Source organism: Aythya ferina, assembly GCF_964211825.1.
Source record: "Aythya ferina genome assembly, chromosome: 3".
NCBI classification, from domain to species: Eukaryota; Metazoa; Chordata; class Aves; order Anseriformes; family Anatidae; genus Aythya; species Aythya ferina.
In genome coordinates, this window is record NC_140298.1 from 91,646,915 (window position 1) to 91,672,526 (window position 25,612).

Here is a 25,612-nt window from a genome sequence, read left to right on the forward strand (position 1 = left end):
AAACACATTTTAAGCCAAGTGTAAGCTGTTGTTCTTTTACCTTTGTTTAATAATAGCATTCTTTAGTGTGGGCAAAAGATCTCTATTTGATTTCTCCACTAGGAACATAAACAGTGAAAGAATCACATGTGTTAGGTATATATATGATGGTTGAATACCTTTCCTGTTTAATTAGTGTGGTATTGTGGTATTATTATTTTTTTTTTTGAGTTCTGTGGCTTCTGAAGTGGCTGGAGATGAGAAAATTATAGCTCAGAAAATGAATGAATTTTGAGAAGGGGAACCTGTGGGAGGAATAGTTTGTTGTAAAGTTGCACAACTGAAGAAAGGGATTGGAAGATAAAGAAAAAATACCTTCCAGATACATGAAGCAGAAATACTTGGAATAAATCTGCTTTTGTGGCAGGCTACCTGCATATGATAGGTCTTTAATTTCTCTACTGACCTTCATCTGTAGAAATAAGGAGATGTCACTAAACATTTTTACATCTGTAGAGGCAGACATGGGAAGGAACTTTCCACAAGGCAGGAAGTCTGAAATATCCAACAGATCCATGGTTGTAATTTAATTAAATGGAAAAGGGATAGTGGCAAGATAGAACTAGGAACAAGGCGATGATAGCAGCTTTCCAAAAACCTTCAGAGAACAAAATGAAGCATGTGGTGAGAGCATGTGTTACCAGAACAGGGAATTCATTTAGCTCTGACAAATCCATTCTATAGTGGGCCATGAATTTTGTCAGCTATTGTCCCAGTAGCAGGCCTCATACTTCTAGAATAACAGATGCGTATTCAGAATCTGTGTCCACAGCTGCAGGCTGTTCAGGTGCAGAAGCGACACAGAGAGATGTAAACTATATTCTGTCAGTATCTCAGACAGCTCTAAAGCAACAACAGCAGCCACTGGAACTAATGGTGCCCTCACAACTGAAGTCTTCAGCTGTACTTATAACAATGCAGATAAAACAGGGCTGGAACATAACTGGTGGGTCCATTTGACATATGCACTAAGGCAAACACATGATAGAAGCAACTGGATTTGGCTCAGCTGAAGTCTTCTGGGGTTTTGGGGTTGTGAAGTCTTTTTGTTTGGTTCGTTGGTTTGCTTGTTTGTTTTTTAGAGAGGGGAAAAATGAATTAGAGAAATAGCAAAGCTGTAATGGGCGTAGTTGATATCATGGCAGATGGTGTGGAGTTCTTCAATAGTTAGCCATATTTTACAAAACTCTGGGTTTGGATTTTTGAAGCAAATGGGCTGCAAATGGGTTTGACTTAGCCTCTGAAGAGCATGTTCAAGACAGATTCAAATTACATGATTTAAACCCCAGGTTTTGGATTCTAACTTATGGATTTACTTAATTATAAAGTAGATTTTGTAAGAAATGCATATTACCAAAAGTGCCAGTAGCCTGAGTGTTGAAGTATAAGAAGACGATATCCTTATGGTATTCAAAGACAAACCCGTATTTGCTGAGAAAATGTCCTCCCCAGTGATCTGGTATGGTAATATGAGTTTCTTTTTTTTTTTTTCCTTTATTTTGTTTTAGGTAAACATGACTATTGTTTTCTGTCTAAACTTCCACTTTTCCTTCCCTGGGGTGAAAATAATGCACAAATTTAACTGGATAAAGAGCTCAAAAATTAAGATAAACAATTCCATACTCTTTCAGTTTAAATTTTGGAAAATAATGTGGCTTTGGTTGCACTGTGCTGATCTGAAATGAGATTAGAGGTTTCAGGGAACATTTTACCCTTGACTATTCTTAGACACGAGAGATAACAATATAGATAATTCTGTAGGTGAAGGGCAACCTGTCAAGTCAGTTAATTCAGTAAGGCAAGAATATATTTAGGTTTTACTCTTGTTTGCTTACTTAAATCTCTACCAATATAAAAGTCAGCAAATATTAACATTCCCCAAAGATTTTTTGTAGGGTATAGTTATATAATCCATATAGCTCACGTTCTGACTTTTTATTGCTAAACTTTCTTTTCTTCTTTGAGAAACCACAGTACAAAGACAGTTCCTATCTGATATGACATATATAGATGTGAGGATTGATTATAGTTACCCATAGCTTTTTTTTTTTTTTTGATTGATACTTAGTAAATAGATTTAATTTTAATGTGTGTTTTTTTTTTTTTTTTTTAATGTTTTTTTGACAGGATGGGAAGGTCTGCATTGCGAGCTGGATGTCGATGAGTGCATATCCAACCCCTGCATCCATGGCATCTGTGTTCAGAGAGACCCCGGTTTTGGTTATTCCTGTTTTTGCAAGCCAGGGTTTGTGGTGAGATGCTGACATTTTTTCTTCTTCTTCTCTTAACCTGACTAATAATTGGTGCACAGAAAATACCGTATGTAATCCCTTTCTTCTTTATCCTCACACAGATAAAACATAGCCTTTCAGAAAAATACAATATTTTAGTAATTGTTTTTTGTTTATTTTGTTTGTTTTATTAATGGGAGTTACACTGTTCCAGAGAACTACTTACCTAATACTCATACAAAGTAAAAAAGCTAAGTATATGTAGTGGCTTTGTCAGTCAGAGTACGCTAATGTTTTTATATACATACAAAGATAACTCACGTTTCAAACTATTGCATACAGATAAATATTTTGAAAACAAGTCCCTGGAAACTAAATCAAACAATTCCTTTGAATGCTTGACCATGTGGACTTCTGTCCTATGTTTTATTCTGTTTAACATAACAAAAAATCCTTTGATGATGGCTGAATGCCAGTGATGTTATTTACCTAAGGTTGAAACTTCCATGCTGTCAGCACCATTTTATGCCAACTCTTTCTGCTGTTGGAAATGTGTAGTTGGTATCTACAATTTGAGCTTGTGTTTTACCTTGTTGCACTTCAGGTTTAACTTACTAATATCATTTAATAGCTTGGGGTTAGTAACAAACAAGGAGAGTAAGAAGTATACAATCTATTTTATTATTTTCTTGCTTTAGTCATTCTTATCTCTACAACTCCAAACTTGAGATTGTTATTTGATTAGCTTTTCTTTATAAATGATGACAATGATGCTCATTTTAATGTGCTCCATTTGTTTGATGTATTGAAGACTGTAAAGTAGAAGGAACAGATTGTTGGTAATAGGATCCAGATTTATCTTCATACATTCTCAGCAGTTGAGTCAAGAAAGAAAGGTGTAACTTTACAGACTTTATCTAGTTTCAAGGCTTCTTCCCTCAGCAGAAGATTCTTATTTAACATCAATGAGAGAAAAAGTAACCATGAAATAAGACAGAAAAAAATATTCTAAAAATTGAAGGAACTCCTGTCTATCTTCAGTTCTTCCCAGGCATCATACTTGTCTCTGTTGCATGCCTATTCCCTTAAGGGCACCCATGGTGTAGCTGGATATCCCAGCACATGTTGTGGAGCACAACTGTTGAGTGGGCTGCTCCACAAGGGAAGGCAGACCAGGAGCCAAGGATGGCAGCAAAGTAGGTAAGGGTTGTGACCTTAGAGACAAGCAGTACCTGAACAAGGAAAGCAGGGCAAGTCCAGTGATGACAGTAACCATGTCCATCCAAAAAGTCCAGGTGCCAACAGGCAAATCCATGATCACAAGAGAAGTCTGAGGTTAAGCCAGGATGTCAAGTCTGCAAGGCAGGATCAGGATCAGCCAAGTACCAGGCTTGTTACAGCTGGCTTCAGCTTTATGAGAAGCTATAGCGTTAGTTGAGGCTCAGATAAGGTCTGATGGCAAGGGCCTGAGCTTAAATGCAGTTTCTGAGCTCAGGTATGAAGGTCAGAGATGAGTCATCTCACAAAAATCTTTCTCACAGTTTAGCTCTTTTCACAGCAGGTCAATCCAAGGTTTCACAGCTGCAGCATACCAGAGCTGACCTTCAGCAAAGGAGCTAAACCTGTGGGTGCAATGGAAAAGGGTGTAGGAGCAGACTGCAGAAAAATGATAGTCACAGGTTGATGAGGGCCTTGACAATAACATCTTCAAGTCTAAAGTATGGGAACACTGTCATGTTAATGCTTTTATCAGAGGACGTTACTAAGTCCTTTACACGTGGAAACATAAATATTCAGACTGGAACTTGCAATTCTAATCAAACTTCAGACCAAGTGCTATATTGGTAGTAGTAAATGAGGAAAGGGTTGCCTTGTTTGCTGTGTGTGGTACAAACTTGTGAGGAAGCCTTTATAGGTAACTGAAACTTCCATATTTTCTGGAATTTTACATCCACTTACAGAATAAGAGGATAGGAGTTCCCTGAGTCTATACCCATGTTTGCCACAATACAAAATTTGGAGAAGGGATTCAATGGAACCTTATAGGCATACGTCTTTCCTAGATTCCTAGTACTCGTCATATCTGAACAAAGCAGTGGCCCTTTATTTATAAAAAAGTGCCCTTTATTTATAAAAGTTATCCCCATAGAAATCCACATGCAACGGATTGTATGGAGGCAGAGATTTTTTTTCTATATAAACTTTTCTCAAACTGCTCTGAAAACTAATATATGGAGGATAAAGACCAGTATGAATGTCTGAATTTAATGCATATAATCTAAGCTTACTGACAGACTATCCAAAGAAGGAAGAGAGTAACCCATAAGAAGGAACACACATATTCTGTAGGGTGGTTTTTGCGGAGTACAATGGACACAGTTGGTACCTCCCCACAGTCCACAGCAACTGCTATCGTTTTTATCTCCAAAAGCAGGCTGGCATTGAAAACAAGGTCAGGTGATGATGAAGGGTATATCAATTGAGGAACACGGTCTACACGGTCTATTTATTTGGAAAATAATCATATCTTCATGTTAAAAAAAACAAAAAACAAACAAACCTCCTTTTGTTCATTCAGTATTTAAACTCCTACACAAGCAACTGTGATGGATAAAATTATGGTACTTATTTCATATTTCTCACCAAAAGAAAATTTTCTGAATGCCAAACAAAACTATCGGAGAAAGAGTATAAAATTTGCAGGAAGAAATTATTTTTTCACTCAGTGCAAAATTCTCTGTTGTCAGTGTTTCATGATACTGAAGAGACCAAAATTAAAAGTAAGTCCAAAAATAGGATAGAAGGAAGATAGGTCCATCATTATTTAATCTGAATATTACTCTGATCCTGATCTGAATATTACAGAGAGGGAATCTCTGAATTACTCACTGCCAGAAATGGGAATATTTAGGGCATTGTCAGAGACAAACTCTGCTTGCTTTCTTCCTGTGTTTTTCCCCAAGCATTCAAGATTAGCTTATTGACGATGGAGCTGGATAGATACTTGGTTTGACCCACTGAGGGAGTCTTACCATTAGTATGTACCTTCAGCATTAACTTACAGAGTGTCACAGAACAGGATCTTAAAGAATAAGAAAGCTACAAACCTCTGACGTAGCTGGAATTTAAGTCTTTGCTTTTATTCTGTTATCCACTGTTCCATCTTCAGTCCATAGATTCTGCTATGCTTTGGGAATTCCACAGTAGAGACATAAAACTGGAGAAACAGAAAATGTATAATGTGTCTGTCATCAGTATGTAAAAACAAGGAAACCTAGCATCTAAACATCTCAAGATGATGGGTATTTTGTAAACCTCTGGCGGATTCTGGTTCCTAACAGTGAGTTAATGTGTGGTGAACACAGTAGAATTCCCAGAGGAATAAGTTTTCAAGGAACTCTAGCTAAAGTGTACGTTAGCATACACAAATCTTCTGTGGTGTATGTACGCAATGCTATCTGAAGCATGGATAATAAAGTATGGATCATGAAGTTTCTCAGAAATGTTGAGAATAAAAGCATAGCTAGTGGTGTATGGCATAAATGTTTACTTTTTAAATTGAAAACATCTATAGAAGCATACCTACTTTCAAATGCAAATCTGCAGTATCTGCCTTCATTGAAACTGTTAAAGCATTTAACTAAAACATTTACAGTCACTTTCAAGGCTATCAAATTTATCTATGACTATTCAATGTACCCTTCATGCACAGTGGAGGTTATCCACATCTGCTTTGTTTTCGCGAGTCATAAAATCATAATAAAATACATTAAGAAGTAATAAAAATACACTAATTTGTTGCAACAAAAGTCAGAATGAAACAAGTTTTATGGGATTAAGAAAAATTATTAGGCAGAAATCTTACATAATAAACTGATCATTTGTGCTTTGTATAGAATTGGAAGCGAGCAAGGAAGAAACATTTTTTTTATCCTTGTATGGAAACCTATAAATCTATATATAGGATATAAATTGGCCTGCTGTTCCTTCATGTTTGAGAATACTAATACAGCAAGCGAGTTTATAGGATGCTATGAATTTACCAGTTAGCTCATCTGATTGCCAAAATAAATTAAGTGCTTGATCAAAACAATCATGGGTGTACCTAAATCATACCAAAACCTCCATTTAAGCTTTTCCATTTCAAACATTGAATGATTTAAACTACTTGTAAAAACAGTTGAATTTCTATTTCTGTGTTCCCATTTCTGCCGTTCTCTCTTGTGTGTCCTATTGTTTCCTAACATCACACACAATGTAGTAAAGTTGATAGAGATCTCAGAAACATGTAAGTTGTTTTAAGTTCTATAAAAAAAGCAAACCAGATAGACAAAAGAATCTGTTTTACTATCTTGTCTGAAGGAAAACATGCAATGAGCATGTGCTTATTAAACACTACTTGGTTTTTCTTACATATGGCCCAGTTCCAGGAAAAGCTTCAGTTAGAACTCATCTCTCTCAGATTTTAAACACGAGATACTTTATAGGATATCAGGTTTCAGTAGTATATAGTATTCAAAGAACATACTTCTTGATTGCATCAATGTGGCTTGCACTGAGAATATAATTTCTGAGGCTAACGTAGTAATTCTTCAACGTTATCAAAACATTTGTGATACCAGTTAAATAATTTTCACAATATTTTCCTTGGTCATGCAAGTATTATATTTATGTTTCACCACTTCCCTCTATATTCTAGTGGGTGCAAAATCATAGAAATATAAAATCATATGTTGAAAGAATGCATGTGTTGAAAGAGTAGATGATCTTTGTTTCTTGTTTGCAGTCTAAATAATGTTTCAGACAGTAGCAAGTCTTTTCTGGATTTAGCAGTTAGGTTGGATACAATTTGAGATTCTGATGCCTAAAATTCATGTATCTGCACTTGGTACTTGTACTCATATTATATTAAATGAAGTCTAGTTGATATGGTCAATGGAGTACAAAGGGTTGTTTGGCTGTCCAGACACTTGAAGCCTAGATATGGGTGCCTATGCCATTTTGGGTTTTCCCTGGCTTCCCAGAAGACTGTGGGTTTTCTATGTTTTTTGCTTTACATCTGCCAACACCATCTAGCTGTCTCATAGTTACGAGACCATCCCAAAACATGGCTTCCAAATCCAGTTCTGTGTCTACATTGAGATGATTGATTATCTTATGGAATTTTCTTGACTTAGAGAGTGATCTAGTTGCCTAATGATAAAAATCTAATACTACTTGAGACAGTCTAGAATATCCAATATATCTTCATAAGGCAGTCAAATTAACATAAGGCCTGTGGGAAATCTATAACTCTTGGATTGTCAGCTGGAGCTCTGACCAGATACTTGGCAATTACAAACATGATACGAGGCACCCACATATAAGCAGTTAACTTCCTCAGAATCCGCATTGACTCTAAAGAGAGTTTAGATTCCTAGCATGCTTGCAGTCACTATATGACACCCACATTTGAATGTCTCCATTTTAAAACAAGTCCCAAACTTTATGTCTAGGCTGCTAAATTAAGAAATGGAGAGCATTTCCAGACAACAAAGCTCACTGAATGATTTATATTGCTAGATGTACCTGTATAGATGTAGATGAACTTGTTAGATCTGATCTGGTGTGGTTTCGACATGTGCCACCTAATACTTCCCAAACAACTCCAATTTGTCTCTGATAGATATTTCTTATTATTATCAGATGACCTAGAAGACATTCAGAGTTTCAAAGAAGACATTTGTGTTTCAAAGACTTAGATTCAAAATTATTGATGAATGCTAGCTGTTCATTTTCAAGCCCTTCCAAGGCTTGAAAATACGGCTGGCCCCAAATCTCTCTCTGTCAACAGTTGTTTAAAGCAGCAGATACGAGGTAGAAAAAGAGCTAAAACTGTGGTTTCCTTATGTAGCCTGGAAATCATGATGCTAAAATCATTTAAAAACCCCATAGATTATTAGAAAACCATGTGGGATTACATGTCAGATTATACATTGAAAGAGTTTTGTGTCTTTCAGATATTACCCTGCATATTTTAAATAGCTATTCAAATGCATAAGATCCCTCTAAGTTAGTTAAGTTAGCTCTGTCTCTTCACACAGCCCATTAGTTCATTACAACAGAAGTGAAAATAAAATGAACTCAGGCCTGACTTCAGCTTATATTTATTTCACACTTCAAGAATGCATTTAATTCACATAATTATTGCTGTAAAAGAAATGCCTTATTTCTTCTCTTTATTACAGACCACTGATTATGAACATTCTTAACTTATTATTAGAAAGGATATTTCAGACTTCTCATGAATTGTTAGTCTTGATAAAAATAAAGAGTGAGTGCCAGCTCCAATTTAAGACTGCCACTGCACATTTCTAAAAGTAAGATGCAAACCTAATGTGTTGAGATGGTGCTATGTGAAGATTTGGTAACAATGGGCAACAAATAATTAACCACGGTGTACGAAAATAAAGTAGAAATTTAACTTGACAATCAGAGCAATCTGTAGGTTTTCAGACAGCTAAGTCCTCTGTATGGTTTTCTGTGTAACTACATATAAACTTATTATCTAGAGGTTTTGCCATAATATGAAGATGATTATTTTCCTTAATGACAATACTGTCTTTGATACTTTGCAACTACAAATTTGTGGGGAGATTATTGATAAATTGTAATACTAAGTGGGAATCAAAATATCATTTAGTTGAAATTAAAAAAAAATACAACTATACTTTTATATTACTTGATCAATATTTTCCAGGTTATTAGATTTTCTTTTGAAAGTATGGACAGTTTAATATAAGCAAAAAACATTTTAGAATAAATAGAAAACAATAATTTGAACTACCATGACTATGAAATGCAAATTGCCTTCAAAAATGTCTTTTTAAAAATTCTCTTTCAGGGACGAAGCTGTGAGCTTAATTACAATGATTGCCTTATACAGTCCTGCTCCACTGGGTTTCTTTGCATTGATGGAATAAACAATATCACCTGTTTACCTACTATTCCCCAAAGCAAGAAAACTGAAATGGCTGAAGTGTTTCCTACTGAGATTTTAGATAATGACCTTCCAACAGCCCTAGCTGTGTCTGTGGAACTTCCGTCTAAACTTACTACCCCTGATTTTCATGCGGAAGAGATGTCCCAAGGTAAGAAGAATAAGCTTCTCAGTCATATATTTATCAAACTTCTTACCTTACTAGTGCTTTCTAAATGATTGGAATATTTGAAGTGTATCAATTTTCATCTTCATGTTGTTTTCCACTTCTATACTACCTTCTGTTCTTGTAATTTAATCCACTGTCTTTTCATAATTACATGTTTAAACATAATTGGAAAATTACAATTTTCTCTCAAGAATATTTTTCCCCAGCATCTTTCACATCCAGCAAGGAAAACTGCACTTAGCTTGGTTTTCAGTCTGCTTTGCGAGAGTATAAAATCTCATGTGCGTTGTATCGTGTTCATCTCTGTCTGACCCTAATGACAATCTGTCCATCTTCCTATCAGAGTAATTTGCCTTACTCCTCAGGGACTTTGGTTTTCCATTCCAAGTTCACATCTTTTCTCAGTGCTTCCTCTTCTGTGCATCCAGATGTTTTTCACTAGAAATGTCTGCAACTAGGCTCTCAACACATCTGCCATTCTGACTGGTTTTAGTGATTTTGGGGGGGAACACAAAAAATTGTCTGCATTCTTTCTTTTTAAGTATCTCAGGGCTATAGTAATAGAAGTGCAACATCTTATTTTGAAGGTTGTATCTTCATTGTCACCTGTTCATTTAACTAAAGCTAGTATTATACATCTAGCATGTGTGTAATGGTGTCTTTACAGTTAGATTCAGAATTTTTGCCTATCTAGTCTTTCAGAGTATTTATTGTTTAATATATCAGCCAATACCTGTTTTTACTTGGGTGAGTTTTAATAAACATTTGATTTGTGTACAGACTAGTATTTTAGGGATATACCTACGGTGGTTTTTTTGTTTGTTTTTTTTTTGTATATGTGTGTGTTTCTGTTGTGTTGGTTTTTTTGGTTGGTTGTCTTCTTAACAGGTAATACTCCTTCTTCATGTAGGTAATGAGACTGAAAGAAATGGAGTTATTAATGCAGTTACATCTGTACCTCTTCCAAAATACCATGTCAGCTAGTTTGCTGATGTCCTTTATGGATAAGATATGTAACTCATTCATTTTATATTGATTCCCAGCAGCAGTTGGATTTAGAAAATTTAATACTTCTGTTCTGAGCGCTGCCATTTGTTCTGGTGCTGGCCCTCATACAGAATATGAATAATGGGAGGATTTGCATTTACTCAGCTCTTGAGGTCACTAAAACTGCTTCTGTGCTTGTATTAAAAATATGATTTTATATGCTTTTATTAAAAATACAATTTTCTATGCTTTTATTAAAAGTATGTTTTTTCTGTGCTTTTATTAAAAATATGATTTAAAGAGTTGTATTTGCTATATAATATCTTGCTAAGACTGAATGATTTTTGGTGGTCATGTAATTTGCTGCAGACTCAGTCTAGAGCCAGAGTTGCTCCTTTTTTTTTTTTTCTTTTTTTTTTTTTTCCTTAACATTTTTATCATTAAAGGTCTTAAAAAGGCATATATTTTCAGCTGAGGGATACTTCTGACCACTAATTTGGCAAAACCGAGCTATCGACTAGGAGGACTCAGTGCCACTGGAGAGTCTTCAAGTGTTTAGGATAGCAATCTCAACAGATGTTCCCTCTTCACACTTTCTTAGTTCTGCTGTTCAGGTCTCAGTAAAAATAAAGACTGGTATCGCAGTAGTACATGGCTACAGATTAAAGATCAGTACTTCCTTCCCAGCATAATTATGATGCAATTTATCTCTAGTTAATAACACTTTCTGTTTTCCCTACACAAGCCTCATCATTAGAGCAGCACCAGACTGTTGTTTTATCTGCCTTAGACATGAGTTCAGTAATTAGTAGCGTACCAGGGGCTGAAATAGAATTAAATAGTGAGTCAGTGCTCTCCCATGGTTTACAGTTTACAACTGCTTCTGTAAGTGCAGCTTCAGTTCTCTCTAGGTTGCCTCAAAAGGGTCCTGAAGAACTGTCAGATCTTTGTAGGTTCAGAAGAACAGTGGAGATTACCAAGTCCTTCAAAAATTTCCTATTCCCCTACTAAGATATATATTTATAAACACATACCTCTTCTGATTTCATTGGTTAATCATGAAACTCAAATGCAAACATCTCTTCCTAGTGAGTCTGCTAATCTGCTAATACTTTTTCATCCATCAACCAGAGACTTGCAAACATTAAACCACAGTCTGCTGATTCTTTAAGTGAATTAAGCCAGATACGTGCAAAATGTTCTATGGCTAGAATAAAACCCTCTGAATGTATTCCCAGACCAAGTTCTGCGCAGCAAACAGTCTCCATTTTATGAGACATTTTGGATGAACTCAGCAATATTAAACAGCTGCTATGCACTAGTGGGATCTACTGCTACTACTTCTGGGTATTCATTTTCTTCATCTAGCAAAATAGCATAATCAGTGGAGTTCACAGAACTGTCATCCTTGCATCCCACCACAGAAAATACACGCACCAATAGGACTGTCTGTTCTGTCTTTGTATTCACAAGAATCACATACACTATTCCAATTCATACTGTCTCTTTTTCCTTCCCAGACCATCTCTTTAGAATCAACATTTTCAGCACTTACATCCTTTAAAAAGATAAACATCAACTTGACAAAAAGATTAACTACTATCAAGCAGCTGACAACAGAGGAAATTTAACAATTACTGAAGTCAAAGCTCTATGATCCAGTTATGGAGCTCTGTTCCTTGTTAAGTCTTTGTTAGAGGCACAGCCAAGTAGTGTATGTATTTCAAGAACTAATTTTAACCCACATAATAAATAGTAGCTCTGAGTTCAAAACAAATCTAATGATAAAATCAGGAGATTCTAAAAATATTTTCAAAAACAAACTAGCAAGTGCTCTTGATTTGTATCTTTTGATTGTAGAAGCTTTATTTATAGACTTACTTGCTGAATACTCTGATAAGTTCTCATTATTGAAATCTTGTACTAATGAGTTATCTTACTCAGTTTTATCTGCACAAACCCTATCTGCAAATGTAAAGTCATAAAATGTTAGTGACAAAGCATTTATCTTCTCACACCAGTTATCCTGCTTTCAGTTCTCCCTTAGAAGATGTTAGCAACACCACTGGAACACATGGGCCGAGCAGACACTGCTGCTTTACATCCTAAGGAACTTCTCTTGGACATTAAAACTCCTTTACCCAGACTTCACTGTGTATCTGCAGTGGGTTCTGTTTCTGGCCCTTTTCAGCTGATGTTTTCTCTTCGGTTTCTCTTTCTGTTCAGACAACTTTTTTGAGGTGGTGGGGTGTTTTTAACAAAGATAAAAGTGTCCGTCAGGGTTGCCAGATGCTTGAAAGGGATTTATTTTAATCAGGCAGCAGCTTGTTCAATGGATATCACACCTGCTACTGTACCTGGCACAGATGGTTGTTCTTCATGCTCTGCCATATACACTGCTAGATCAATATAGAATCAGGCTGGAGGCTGCTGTAATGCTGGCAGGCAATCAGCAACTAAACAGTTTCACTTCATTACAGTAAACTTTTCAGAATTTTGGGTGTAATTTTCATTAGACTTCCATATAAATTCAGGAGGTATCTCTATGGTTACAGTATATGAGTGTTATTATTAACATGTTTAATTTTAGAGGAAAAAAATGCATTTTAATTTCTTTAAAGGGTCTATTTTTTAAATATGATATAATTAAATAACCACATCTGATTCCAAGATGGGAGACAGACGATGGCTATGTTTTTTGAAGATGGGTAGTACTTTTGTAAGAGCATTACAACTCATTCAGAAAGAATACCAGGAATTAAAAGAACACACAAAATCCTGTGAATTCTAGAATTAAATATTAGGGAATATTGATTGGTTTTGACTGTGTTTCATTCTGTACTTCTATAAAAATACATGCTACAAAACGAATACATGCCAAGGAGAAGTTTTTGACTTCTTGTTTTTTTTTATTTCAGTATTTGCTTGCTGATTTATTTAGGGAGAAAAAATGGTTTGTATCATTGATTTCAATCCCTTGAAAAACTTAAAAGGAATTCTTGATTATGAATGTATAAAGAGGTGCCAAAAGAACAGTTCTTTTCCCTGTGAGTGCTTGCCTGGGCAGATTTAATTCTCAGTGTGCATACATAAGTAAACATCAAATTCTTTTTTTTCCCCTTTATTCTTTGATACCCTCAGAGTGAAGTAATTTGTATGGATTAAGCCACACACTTCCCGGTCGTTTCTTTCAATTCCTCTGACTTGTTTGGCACCAAGTGAACTCTTTGGGGCCCATATTAATACTACTTATTTGCTTGTATAACATCAAGACATATGAAAGTTGCCTGGATCATAAAATTGCATACCACAGTTGAGCTGACCATCCACTTCCTCTTTGAAAAACATTAGGAGGCCCAAATACACCAAAAATTACAGAAACACCCTTTTCTTTCACCTTGTCTGTAACAGCAAAAGAGATATTTTTCTTCTAGACCTTCCTCTTACAGAGATTGCATGAGAAAGCAGAAGGAGTCTTTAGAGGTCACTTCCCAAGCGGAATACTGCTTGGGAATTACAGGAGACTGGTATCACTTGCCATAATTCCAGTATCCACGTGTTCAAAAGACACAAACACAGATAAGTTCTGAGGTACGTGGAAGCAGTCCGTAAAAGGCAGGATCTTTCATCTTATTTTGCATGGCTAGATCTCATCTTTTCTTTTTTTTTTTTCCTTTTTTTTTTTTTTTTTTTCCACAGCAAGTTTTAAGAGAGCTTAAAGTAGCAGGGGCCTCTAGAAAAGGGCTATGAGAGATGTGATCTGTTTGGCAGAAAACATATCCTTTGCTCCAATCTCCAGGTATGCATTTCAACTACCAGACCATTGCTTGCAGAAAATAATGCTTTGGGAAAAAAAAAAATGTTCTGAGAAGGATCTGTGTTCATAGGGAAAACAACAACAACAAACTCTTATGGGATTCAAGGGAATGATCAAAGTTCTTTATCACAGAGAAGTTTCTCGTAATACTCTTCAAAGTTCTGTATGCATGCTTAATATCCCTATGCAAAATATGACCACATTTATATTGATGTGAATACTGTCTTGATCACAATTGTAATAGCAGGAAAGTTTCCACCTGCGTTTTGAAAGCTCTTCAACACAAAGATACTCAAAGAAATTTTCTTCATAGGTTGTTTCCACAGGTGTGGCTTTGAACACTCAGACCCCATGAAGAAAACATGGCATTCTTGGAATCTTTGCAGTTATGGAATCCTATGCAGTTACTGTAGTTCACTACAAAGTGCTGCTGTTAATGCAGACACCAGGGAACTGACCACATTTCAAGAGCATCTAAGCCAGCATGTATCTCCCCTTGAGCAACACTTCTCATACTGTAAGTTTAGGGAAAAAGAAAAATGAAGCACTGTTTTGGAAGCTGGACTACATATCCCACTGTTTAACTAACCTCAAAACATGCAATAAATTACAGGAGTCACAAGAAATATGTTACCCATTTATCCACTGTCTTTCTGTAGGACTGATGGAGGCTCCTGATTATTTGCTCTTCCTAATATAATATGTATAGAAATCATTTTAGATTCCAGGACTGTTTTGTGCATAAGAACAATTCAATACTGCAGAAGAATTCAACTTATTCAAAATCAAGATCGTCCAAAGCTATCACAGGGCCTACACCCTGAGCTTTAAAGCCATGTAGTTTTCCATGATTCTCCTGTGTTCAAAAATGATTGAGATATATATTTATTTAGTAGCCAAGTATGGTTATGACCATCGCACTCTGTGAAATTATTATTTTCTTACATGGACAGAACAACATCTACATGCTTGCTAGAATAGCTCTCTCAACATTTCTACCTATAAATATTGACAGCAAATGCTTCCAATCTCAAATGGCAGTTACATGTATGAATCCTTGAGACCTCTTTTCACATAAATAGTCTATGACTCCTTGACATGCAGAATGCTCTTGATCTTTCCCAGAAATCTTAAATCCAAAGATAATCCACATGGAAAAGTATGTGTTGGTATATCTAGATATCTCCACCTACTGTGTAAAACATTTTTGTGAATGTGTATCTGTGGATGTGTATTTTAAGCCTTTGTATCACAGAATCACAGAATTTTCTAGGTTGGAAGAGACCTCAAGGTCATCGAGTCCAACCTCCAACCTAACGCTAACAGCCCTCCACTAAACCATATCCCTAAGCTCTACATCTAAACGTCTTTTGAAGACTTCCAAGGATGGTGACTCCACCACTTCCCTGGGCAGCCTGTTCCAGTGCCTCACAACCCTTTCAGTGAAGAAGTTCTTCCTAACATCTAGCCTAAAACTCCCCTGGCTCAACTTAAACCCATTCCCCCTCGTCCTGTCACCAGGCACGTGGGAGAACAGGCCAACCCCCACCTCGCTACAGCCTCCCTTGAGGTACCTAAAAAGAGCGATAAGGTCGCCCCTGAGCCTCCTCTTCTCCAGGCTGAACAAGCCCAGCTCCCTCAGCCGCTCCTCGTAGGACTTGTTCTCCAGGCCCCTCACCAGCTTCGTCGCCCTTCTCTGCACCCGCTCAAGCACATCGATGTCCTTCTTGTAGCGAGGGGCCCAAAACTGAACACAGTACTCGAGGTGCGGCCTCACCAGAGCCGAGTACAGTATAATGCAGTACAACATCAGTAGATGGCAAAACACTTCAAAAAGATGACCAGTACTATTATTACCACTTCAAAGCTGACAAAAATGAAACACAATGAGATAATAATAATAATAAAAATACTAAAAACACTGAGTATTCTGTCAGTGACAGAACTGAAAACTCAGTTGTGATCTCTTAGCCCTAGCTGAGTACTCCAACAAATGTGTAATGCTATGCTGTTCTAACAGAAGATAATCCTTAATTGTCCTTGTCTACAGTGTCCTCATTCCACAGTCCATCTTTCAAACTTCAGAATTCGCTTCAGCAAACAGTTCTTAAATACTTACTACTAGTTGTTATAAGTGGCATCTTTCAGAGTAGGGTTATTCATCACTCTTCATATCTGACACAGACCAAAAGGAGAATTATCAGTAGATATCCAACTGAGGCTGATATGGTCACTACAGAACGAAAATTGTACATATATTTGTATATTACAAAGCTTATTCAACAGTGGCAAGGTACACCTGATTTTAATTGGAAGATACACTTTGTTACACACTATTTCCTACTCACAGTCACTAAATGAAAGCCATTATATAGTACATAGAGACTACATAAGGAACTGTGTTAGGTGACATTACATCAAAGAAACCCTCCCGTTGAGTCACAAGGGTCAGAGTGGACACTTAGGTTTCTAAACAACTTGAGTGGGAGAGGTAAGGAGCCTTGGTGCAGCTGAATCTGCTCCTAGTCCCAGGCTTGGTCAACAGTTTATGACTAAAGGATCATATGCATTACATGAATCCTTAATGCTGCTTAACTGAGATTTTAGCGTGATCACAAAGCACCATTCGAGCACACTGGCATGCTGTCACTCTCCCAATCCCCTTACTGACTACCTGTGATGACAAGTCTCCTAGCACTCTGTACAAGTTGTCTGGGCCATCCCTGCCCACGGGGAGGTCCTGGTGTGCCACCCACAGCTGTGTCAGGAGAGCCCAAAGGGCTCTTGGGCTGCTCACTATTTACAGGGTAAGATGAACGGCCTATGGGCACATTTGCATACCGATGTTAGTTTCTCCCAAATTTGGCGCAAGTTGCACTTTCTTCCAAATTCTTGCAGTCCTTGGCTGTGTGTCCTCTGTCTCCTCAGGTTCCAGGATAGAGCTGGCATGGCTGGGTGTACCCATCACAGCTGCCCACGATGGTTAGCTGCTCTGTTAGGCCTGATGCTCTGCTTAACCAGGGGGTGAGGAGGAGTACACTGTCAAAGTATAAAGCTACATATGCAAGTTATATATATTGTGTAAACACATACCCTATTATATATAAAATGTAAAATATGCTCACAAACACACTGAGACATGTCTGTACACGTACACATTCTGTACCCCTGATATAGACAGACATGTTCTATACTACCCATATGAACTGTTTATAGTTTAGTCACATTAAAAAATATTTTGTTCCTTTTGAAAATACTGGCTTTTACCTCACATCATTGAATAGTTAATTCTCAGATCAATAATTCTTCATATTCATCTCACTAACGTGCTATATCTGTAAAGTAAGCAATGCTTCTGTGTTCTAAACATTGTGTAGATATTAAAAACAAGTAAACTTTCAATATTTGTTAATGTCATACTTTCAAATCTGTTACTTGGTCTGTCATAACTTAATGCAGAATGATCAGGAAATGAGAGAAAGGGAATGTGTGGCTAACTTTCAAAGCAGGGTCAGTTTTTGGTATGAATCCCTTATGATCTAATTAAAATGATGATAGTGGGGAAAATGATAATGCAGGTATAGTCTATTACAATGAAACCTGGAAGAGAAATTTCAGAAAGTATAGAAAAAATAAATTTAAGTCATCTGCAAAAATATCACAATCAAATATGCATAAATTCCACAATATTAGAGCATCCGTGGCCCATTTATAAGAAAACGAGATTGTGGAAGTGTGAAATAAGTGTTTTGTATGTTGCAGTATAGAAGAACTTTAAACAAGTAAATGAATGACAAATCACACACTGTAAGGTTTGTCTATCCTAATGTATGCGTTCCAATAAACCTTTCGGCATTGAATCATACATACTATTAAAAATGTTCACTCTGTATCTGAAGAGCATACAGCTGGTGTTGATCAGGTGATGGGGTATTTGAGTCTTGATAAAAAGTGAGGTTAAATGTCTACTACTGTAATAATTTAGTTTCTGACTATGTAGAAATCCTTCACATTTTCATTCATTTTATTATGTACTCTGAGTAAGAGGAAAATAAGCTTGATTAAGCCAGTCTGTTAAATTAGGTCCCCTCACTTTCATTTCAGGAATATTTTACTAACAACAACAAAAGATTTATAGTTATAAATGCCAGAATTTTACCTATGATGGGTGAAATTTCCCTTATAGGTTGACCAAGCCTGACAGCTGTGTTCTGCCTTTTAATCATCAAAAAATGTTCCAGTAATATTTAAACATTGTCTTGACTTTCTATTGTCCTTCTACATAGAGGTTCCTTTTGCCTGATATTCCTAGGACAATGTTAGCTTGCAGCAGAGAGCATTGTGATATTGGGAAAAAAAGGTTGTGGCATACATGCCAATGACAGCAGATTTCAAGTGCCAGGAATACAGAAGCCACCTTGAGAACCGTGTCAATGATAGTCAGCAGCTCCTGTCACTCAGAGTTTCAAAGCCAGTGGGATCTAGGAGCAGATCTATGGCCTGGGACTGATCGACTGGTTTGTTTTTCATAGTAACTCACAATTCTGTTGTAAGGTTCCTGCTGTATTTATATAGGTTCAGCTTGCAGATTTTTGGACCAGCAGAACTATAAAGCATTTGTGCCTACATTCATGAGCATGGTCAAGAATATAGGCAAGAGTGATATTCTGATATCTTAAAATTTCACTTGTGCTGTGAGTTCTGAGAGTCTAAAAAGACTACGTTTAATTTTCTTTACAGAACAGCAAATAAAAGATATGAGGAGTTGCATGCAGCTGGCGTTTTGCATATAAATTTTAGAGCAGTTAGTGTAATTACTGAATTTCCTTATGCTTTGCTTTTAGCCCATATGTTGAATATAGTCAAAATAAATCATAACAATCAATTTCTGTAGTTTAAAATGATAGCAAAAGTTATGGAGTGAAGAGACCCTAAGAACTTGTCTAAGTCTACTAAGTAAGTTTAGTAAGAATTTTTCTCATTATTTATTTGAACAACCTATTAGTTTGTGTAATATGAGCTGCATCCCAAATGCTGAGGTTGCTCTTCAAAGGTACTGTTACATGCCCTGGAGATAAGCAGGCCTTAGGGATGATCTGGCAGCATTCAGGAAGTAGAAACAGTGCCAATTCCTGCAGCTGAGTGGCAGAAGTAAAGCTGTTAAAACATGGAGCTCTGGTAACAGCCACTGAGACCTGAACCAAAGAGGGGACCACAATAGGAGCTATGCACTATTGGATTCATGTACAAGGTCTGTAATTATGTGCTGATAAACATTGCTCAAACATAGGTACCTGCATTTAGATTCTATTGCATAATGACTGGAAAATAAGTATTACATTTACCCTTTCTCTAAGGCTGGAGGATAAAAAACATCAAGGATAGATGAGGTAAGATTTTCCTTGCAAATAATAACTCTGAGCAAACTTAACCTGTATTTAAGTTTAAGTAATGAGATTTCTCAGACTTCATCCTGCTAAGAAAACATAATCAATAGGTAAGGGAAAATAATTGTTTTCTTGAACTGGTGCATCTCAGAAACGTTATCTGTTGATTGAGATCTGTACCTAATGTGGACATTGCACTGAGACAGAGGAAGCGTTGGCCAAACATCATGCATAAGTCTCAGATTTGTTTTAAAATCACATAATATTTCTGTAGAAGTAAAGAGGGTAGCATTATTTTGAAAATACATAAAGAAAAAAATGCTGCAAATTTCTGTGATACATGCTTTCAAGTGAAGAAGTTGTGTGTTGGGGAGGGTGGACAAGGAGGGTGAGGTAGAAGAGAGGGGGACCGCGTAGGTTCAGGAGAGGATAAGCTGAAGTGTGTGCACTGTGAGGTAACAGTGTATCAAAATCAGGCAGGAAAACTGGTCAGGAATGTGAGAGCATTCAGGATGACAAGTTTAGGAATGAGCCCTGAAATGGTACAGCAGGTTATTGGCCCTTCCCAAATTTCCCTCAGTTTCAGTAGAAATGTTAATTCTAAAAGCCTCCACCATTGTCCTGCTGGAAGCAAGAAGCAATATCTCATGAATAAAGTGGCAGTCCTCCTAGAGAGGTTGGGTCATGTAGGCTCACTATTTTACTCTTTCAGTGTATCTAATTTTAACAGGTTTGTAGAGTTGTGAGCAAGGGTGGGTTATGCACCTCAGACCTCTGACCAGGGGGTTCGTCTTGTTTCAAGTACACAGTAAATCTTTATGTACAATTATGGGAAACATAAAATGACTTCATAAGCCAATCCTATTTTTTCCTCTGATGTCACATGGGTCACTTTCTCATAAAGACTGAACTGATTACTCAATACTCTTGAGATGATTATGCCTGATTAACAGTATGTTGCTCTGTGGCTTGACTTGGCCTGGCCAGCAATTTGTCGTGCATAACTATTCTTTATTTTCTTCTTAAAATTAAAGATGATGCAACATGTTTTTCCCTATTAGTAAGTACACAGCACGGAGCTGGACCAAATTCTCTCTAGCATGTGTTGTCTCAGATCTGCCTCAGACATGCTTTGAGTACCTTTGTGTGCCTCCTTCCTAGCATCGGCAGGGTACGTGTAACTACACAGTTGGTAATGAACCCTAGTTGTTATGTGAAGATGTAACAGGATAGGTGAAAAGGTGTTGGAACAATGCCTTTTCTGCATACCTGACTAGGTCAAGAATATACCAGAGGAAAAATATTTCACCCTTCTTATTGGCTGGAATTTACTGCTCCACAACTAGAGGTTGTAACCTATGACTTTGGGGTACTATTTTCTATATTTGGGGAAAAAATGATTTAGCCTCTCCTGGCATAGCTTACTGTAGAGGCTCTTTTGTTCCCCCAAGGTGGGCAGATGCTAGGTAATCCTTAGTTAGAGAATGATTTACAATTTATTGTTGTCATATATTCCAAATACCAAAGAAACTCTGCAGACTTATCAAATTCAGTTGTATCTATCACAAGAAGTTACTGTATTAGTAGTTATAATAATAATGTAAAAAATAATTTAAGAATAATAATCATGTTTAGCACTTTTTAGTGTTCAGAATGTATTGAGTATCACAATAAATGAGTCTGAAAGCTTGGAAGGCAAAAAAAAAAACAACAAGGTACTCACTGTAGGAATATGAGTTTAAGGTCTAGAGTTTCTTTCATGATAGGAGTAGGAGTGAAAGAAGCAGAATAGAAACAGGAGTTCTCTTCCCATGTAGCACTTCTCCCAGTGCAGCACTATGTCTCTAAAACCATGAGTATGTACTTTCTTGGTCAAAGTACTTCCAGTTTCTCTAGTTTTCATAGTTTTCAATCTGAATATTCAAACGTTGATTTTCTTCTCCTAACTTGGAAGGTTAACTGATTGTTGGCGTTTATCAACGTATATAGATTTTTTCCTTAATAGTTGGAGACTACTGAAAGTTCCTAATATATATACATGTATATATATTTTTTTTTTCTTGTCACAGTTTTTTCAGGCTTATGATCTCTTAGAACTGCTAAGAAAAAGATGGAGGTTAACATGTGCAGTGTAACAGCACACTTAACAACGTACTTAACTTACAGTAAGAATATTTATTTCAATGAAAAAACTCAGAATAGTATCTTGAAGGAAAATTTAAAACACTCATTATCTTAATTATCTTCTGTGGATCTGATTTTGAAAATTAAATCTTAAAACAACTGTGGGACATGGAACAGTGTAACAGATTTTCCTTTTTCCTTTAAAAAAAAAAATCTACAGATACCATCCTCACTTACATCCTCACTTTAATCTTTTTAGAGATGGTTTCCGTGGTAACATTAATATTTTATGCATGCAGCCACATCATATTTGTGTAAGGGTGGGAATACTGGAAAAAAAAGTTTAAAGATCGTTGTACTTCAAGTTAGGATAGCAAAGAATGAAATATGCATCTTTACCTTCAGTATCGTGCATATATCACAGCTATTTCTGAAGAGGATGGAATTCTACTTAATGAAAATTTTCAGTAAATTATTTTGGCTATATTTATCTCTGTAAATATTATTAAAACTTAATAACAGTTCTTTTGTTGGTGAGAGGAAGTAAATTGCTGTTATATATTAACAGCTCTCAGGGGGAGGTGGAATTTAAAACACAAAGGACAACCAGAATTACTGGTGGTAGGGAAGGTAATACACTGGTTTTCTTTTTCTGTGACAATGGTTTTATCCATGTGTAGACATAATTGGATAGCAGTCATTTCTGAAAACATAGCATTGGAACTTGAGATTGGAGTGACTTCCCCTTTCCCAGGACGAAGTATTTTTTGCTGTGGGACTTTAATCTCTGTGTCTTTCAAAGTCCTCACTGTGTCAGTGAAGACAAAACTTCATCAAAGCTTTTCTGGGGGGCAGTGGGGTGGCGAAGGGACAGATAAGCCTGGAGGATAAAATCTGTTTCCAGAGTTACTGAGCTTTGTAGTGAAGATGAAGTGCAGCCTAGGCTCCATCGTCTTTCCATAAAGAGTCTGAGGATGAGCGTGCTGCGGGGAAGAGGGAGAATTCTCACCAGCAGGTCTGTAGTAGAAACACTGTACAGAGAAGCAGAGTCCTCATTAACCCCAGCTGTGTCATGAAGAGACATGAGCTCTCTCCCTCCTTATGAGAAAAACTTGGGTGTGGAATCCCTGGTAACGCTTATCTCATGAGGTTTCTGCTGTGGACTTCTATCAAAAACTGCACTGTGGATTCAGCCAGGAAGAATGGCAACGGGTGTAGGGAGATCAGTATTTTCATTAATGTACTGGTTTTGTCACAGCCTACTTTAAAGGTTTCAGACTGTCTAGAAAATGTACGAGGAATATAGACACCCAACAGAGAGCTCTGGATCTCTGGGGACAGAGGAAGTATCAGACACACAAATTACGTTTCAGATCTCCTTAGAAATCACAGACTGCCAAGGAGGTTAGATAGAAGTCCTTTTAGTGTATCACTTTGATTCTTTTAACCTGAATTACTTTGGAGGCAACTGTGCTTTCTTGCTTTCTAAAGGTGCTGTACCATGTGCATTTAGATCTTGCAAATGCAAAGAAACGCTAAAAGAATAATAAGTTGCTATTAAGAACAAAGGAGCACAATGCACAAACGGTGAGATTTGGGTGAATGAAAGTTCCTAGTTAATCTTGTGCAGTCTTCTCAAGGTTATCTGGGTATACAAATGGATTGTTGTGTTAAAAATGTAAGGACATTTTAAATTTTTTATACTCCAGTGTCTGAAAGAATATACAAGCCTAATCATTGACCTAGTTAGTAATCTTTTGTGAATTTAGATACGTAATAAAAGATTAATAAAACAATGAGCTCAGTAATGAAACCTCGGTTTAGTTTTTACATTTCAGTATAGAAAATGAGATATTGATCTTAAACATTCTTTTAAAAATTAACATCAGTTTTGCACTTCCTAAAGCATGACGGGTGCATCTTCATTTGATTAGAGGGTAAGAACTATCCAGTCAACTTTTTTTTTTTTAAATTGAAGAAAGCAAAAAAAAAAATACAACTTGCTAAATGTTTTTGATTCTAAAGGGCATGTTTCAAACTTCATATTATACAATTCTTCAGAAGTTCCTTTGAAAGTTAGCCTCAGAACCAGGATTTTGGTTCTTCTGGAGCCTGTGGCTTCCACAAGCCCTTTTCGTATAGATAAGTAGATTTCAGAACTTTGTAAAGAACTCATTATATTCAAATCTGAAAGACAGTCATAGGCTTTAGGGTGATCAGACTGCCTCTAACCTGACAGACATGGATACCTTTGGATCTACTTGGGAGATATGTGTGGAAGACAGAGGATTGCAATGGCTTTGGACAATATTATCCAGATGCTGATACTTTTTTCCTTCATCATTAGCCATCTGTTTTCTCACAGGGTATTCTGTCCCAGTTTTCTCCCTGCTCTCACTTAATTAAGCTCTCCACCCCTGTATTCTCTTTGCTGCACAGATTGCTGAAAATGTAAGATTTTCTGTGTACTTGGCTCGTCTGTGTGAGGTAGTGATCAGGAATGGAAATGTTGCTGTCTCAAGGAAAGCCTTGGGAATTAAGGTACAAATCTTCATAATGATACTGAGCATTTGTGTAATGGAAACTTTACAAACTTTGCACATATTCCAGGGTGCAACCTCACCTTTCCCCAGAAGTGGACTATAGAAAGCCCTCATTGTGCATAGGAGTACTTCGGGGGCATTCTGTGGGAAGGAACATGAGCACTGTGTATTTCTGAGCGTTCATGACAGCTCATTACAAGACTCAGTATTATTGCAGCTACAGCCAGCAACTGGTTAAGACACAAGCTTATCTTTATCTTGATTCATGTTGGAGGCTTGCAGAAAATAATGGAAGCCAATGATATTATTACTTATAAGCAATACTCAAGGAAGAGTGGATGACAAGGCTGCTAATCTGAAAATATTAAATGTCTCTTTGATATTTAGAGTGAGTTTGGGCAATGCCTGACATGAAAGGTGATTTGTTTTCTGCTTCCTTGAGGTATGGCCGGGTTTTTGAAAACTTAAGGTTTGCACATGCTTCATGGACTCTTCATTTGTAACTGCACTCTGCGATTGTCATAAATGACTGTCACTGTACCACTCTGAAATGGTACACCTCTAGATGTTAGGCATTCCCACCGTTGTAGCTGATTGTATATCAGGTTATATACCCATATATCTCTGCATGACTCCACAGTATTTGGAAAAGGAAGAATCACTACTAGTTTAGCCACCCTTACTGCAGCTTTTCTAGCTGTGTCCGTATGGCCTCCAGTAAACAGCATTTGTATGCTGACTTAATTTCTGTTAATTTGGTTATAGTAGAGCTTCTTTTGGGTTCTAAGACATCTACTTTAGTAAATGGATTCTAGTATTTTGTAATTTTGGTCAAATTCCAATTCAAACTGAGTTTTAATTTAAAAAGAGAGAGAAACAAAGAACTTCATTAGTATGATTAGAAGTGGGCTGCATTTACTACGCTTACTTATTCCTTTATTTATATTAAAAATACAAGAAAAAGGGGAGAAAAATTGATGGGATTTCATTTATTTTTCCACACCATACTTTAAAGTGGATATAATTTTTACTGTACCTAATTCTTAAGTTATTTCTATCTAAGATGTGTGTCTTATTTTTTTTTCTTCTAGTAATCATCTGCCTTTTTATTCTTCTTTTTTTTTTTTTTCTAACCTCAGATGCACAAAGGAAATAGAGTGCTTGTCAGCAATACTGTGGTGCTGAGTTATAATTCTGACCACCTCTAAAATGGTGAACTATTAATTCAGATGTTGCTTCTCTTTCTCTCAGAGCTTTTATTTAAGACTACTAGAGAGCCATCATGTTGAAAGATAGCTTCCTGTTGAAGACTGGAAAACAGAGCCAAGTTGTTTAA

The 25,612-nt window shown here is 36.7% G+C and overlaps 1 protein-coding gene across 3 annotated transcripts in view; it reads left to right on the forward strand.

Annotated features, from left to right (window-relative positions):
- EYS (eyes shut homolog) overlaps nt 1-25,612 on the forward strand; it is a 723,774-nt gene that overhangs the window by 347,177 nt on the left and 350,985 nt on the right. For all 3 annotated transcript variants that reach the window (XM_084512624.1, XM_084512623.1, XM_084512622.1), the window contains 2 exons: nt 2,167-2,291; nt 9,154-9,400. In XM_084512624.1, coding sequence (XP_084368750.1) covers nt 2,167-2,291; nt 9,154-9,400 — 372 coding nt within the window. The remainder of the gene's footprint in view (nt 1-2,166; nt 2,292-9,153; nt 9,401-25,612) is intronic.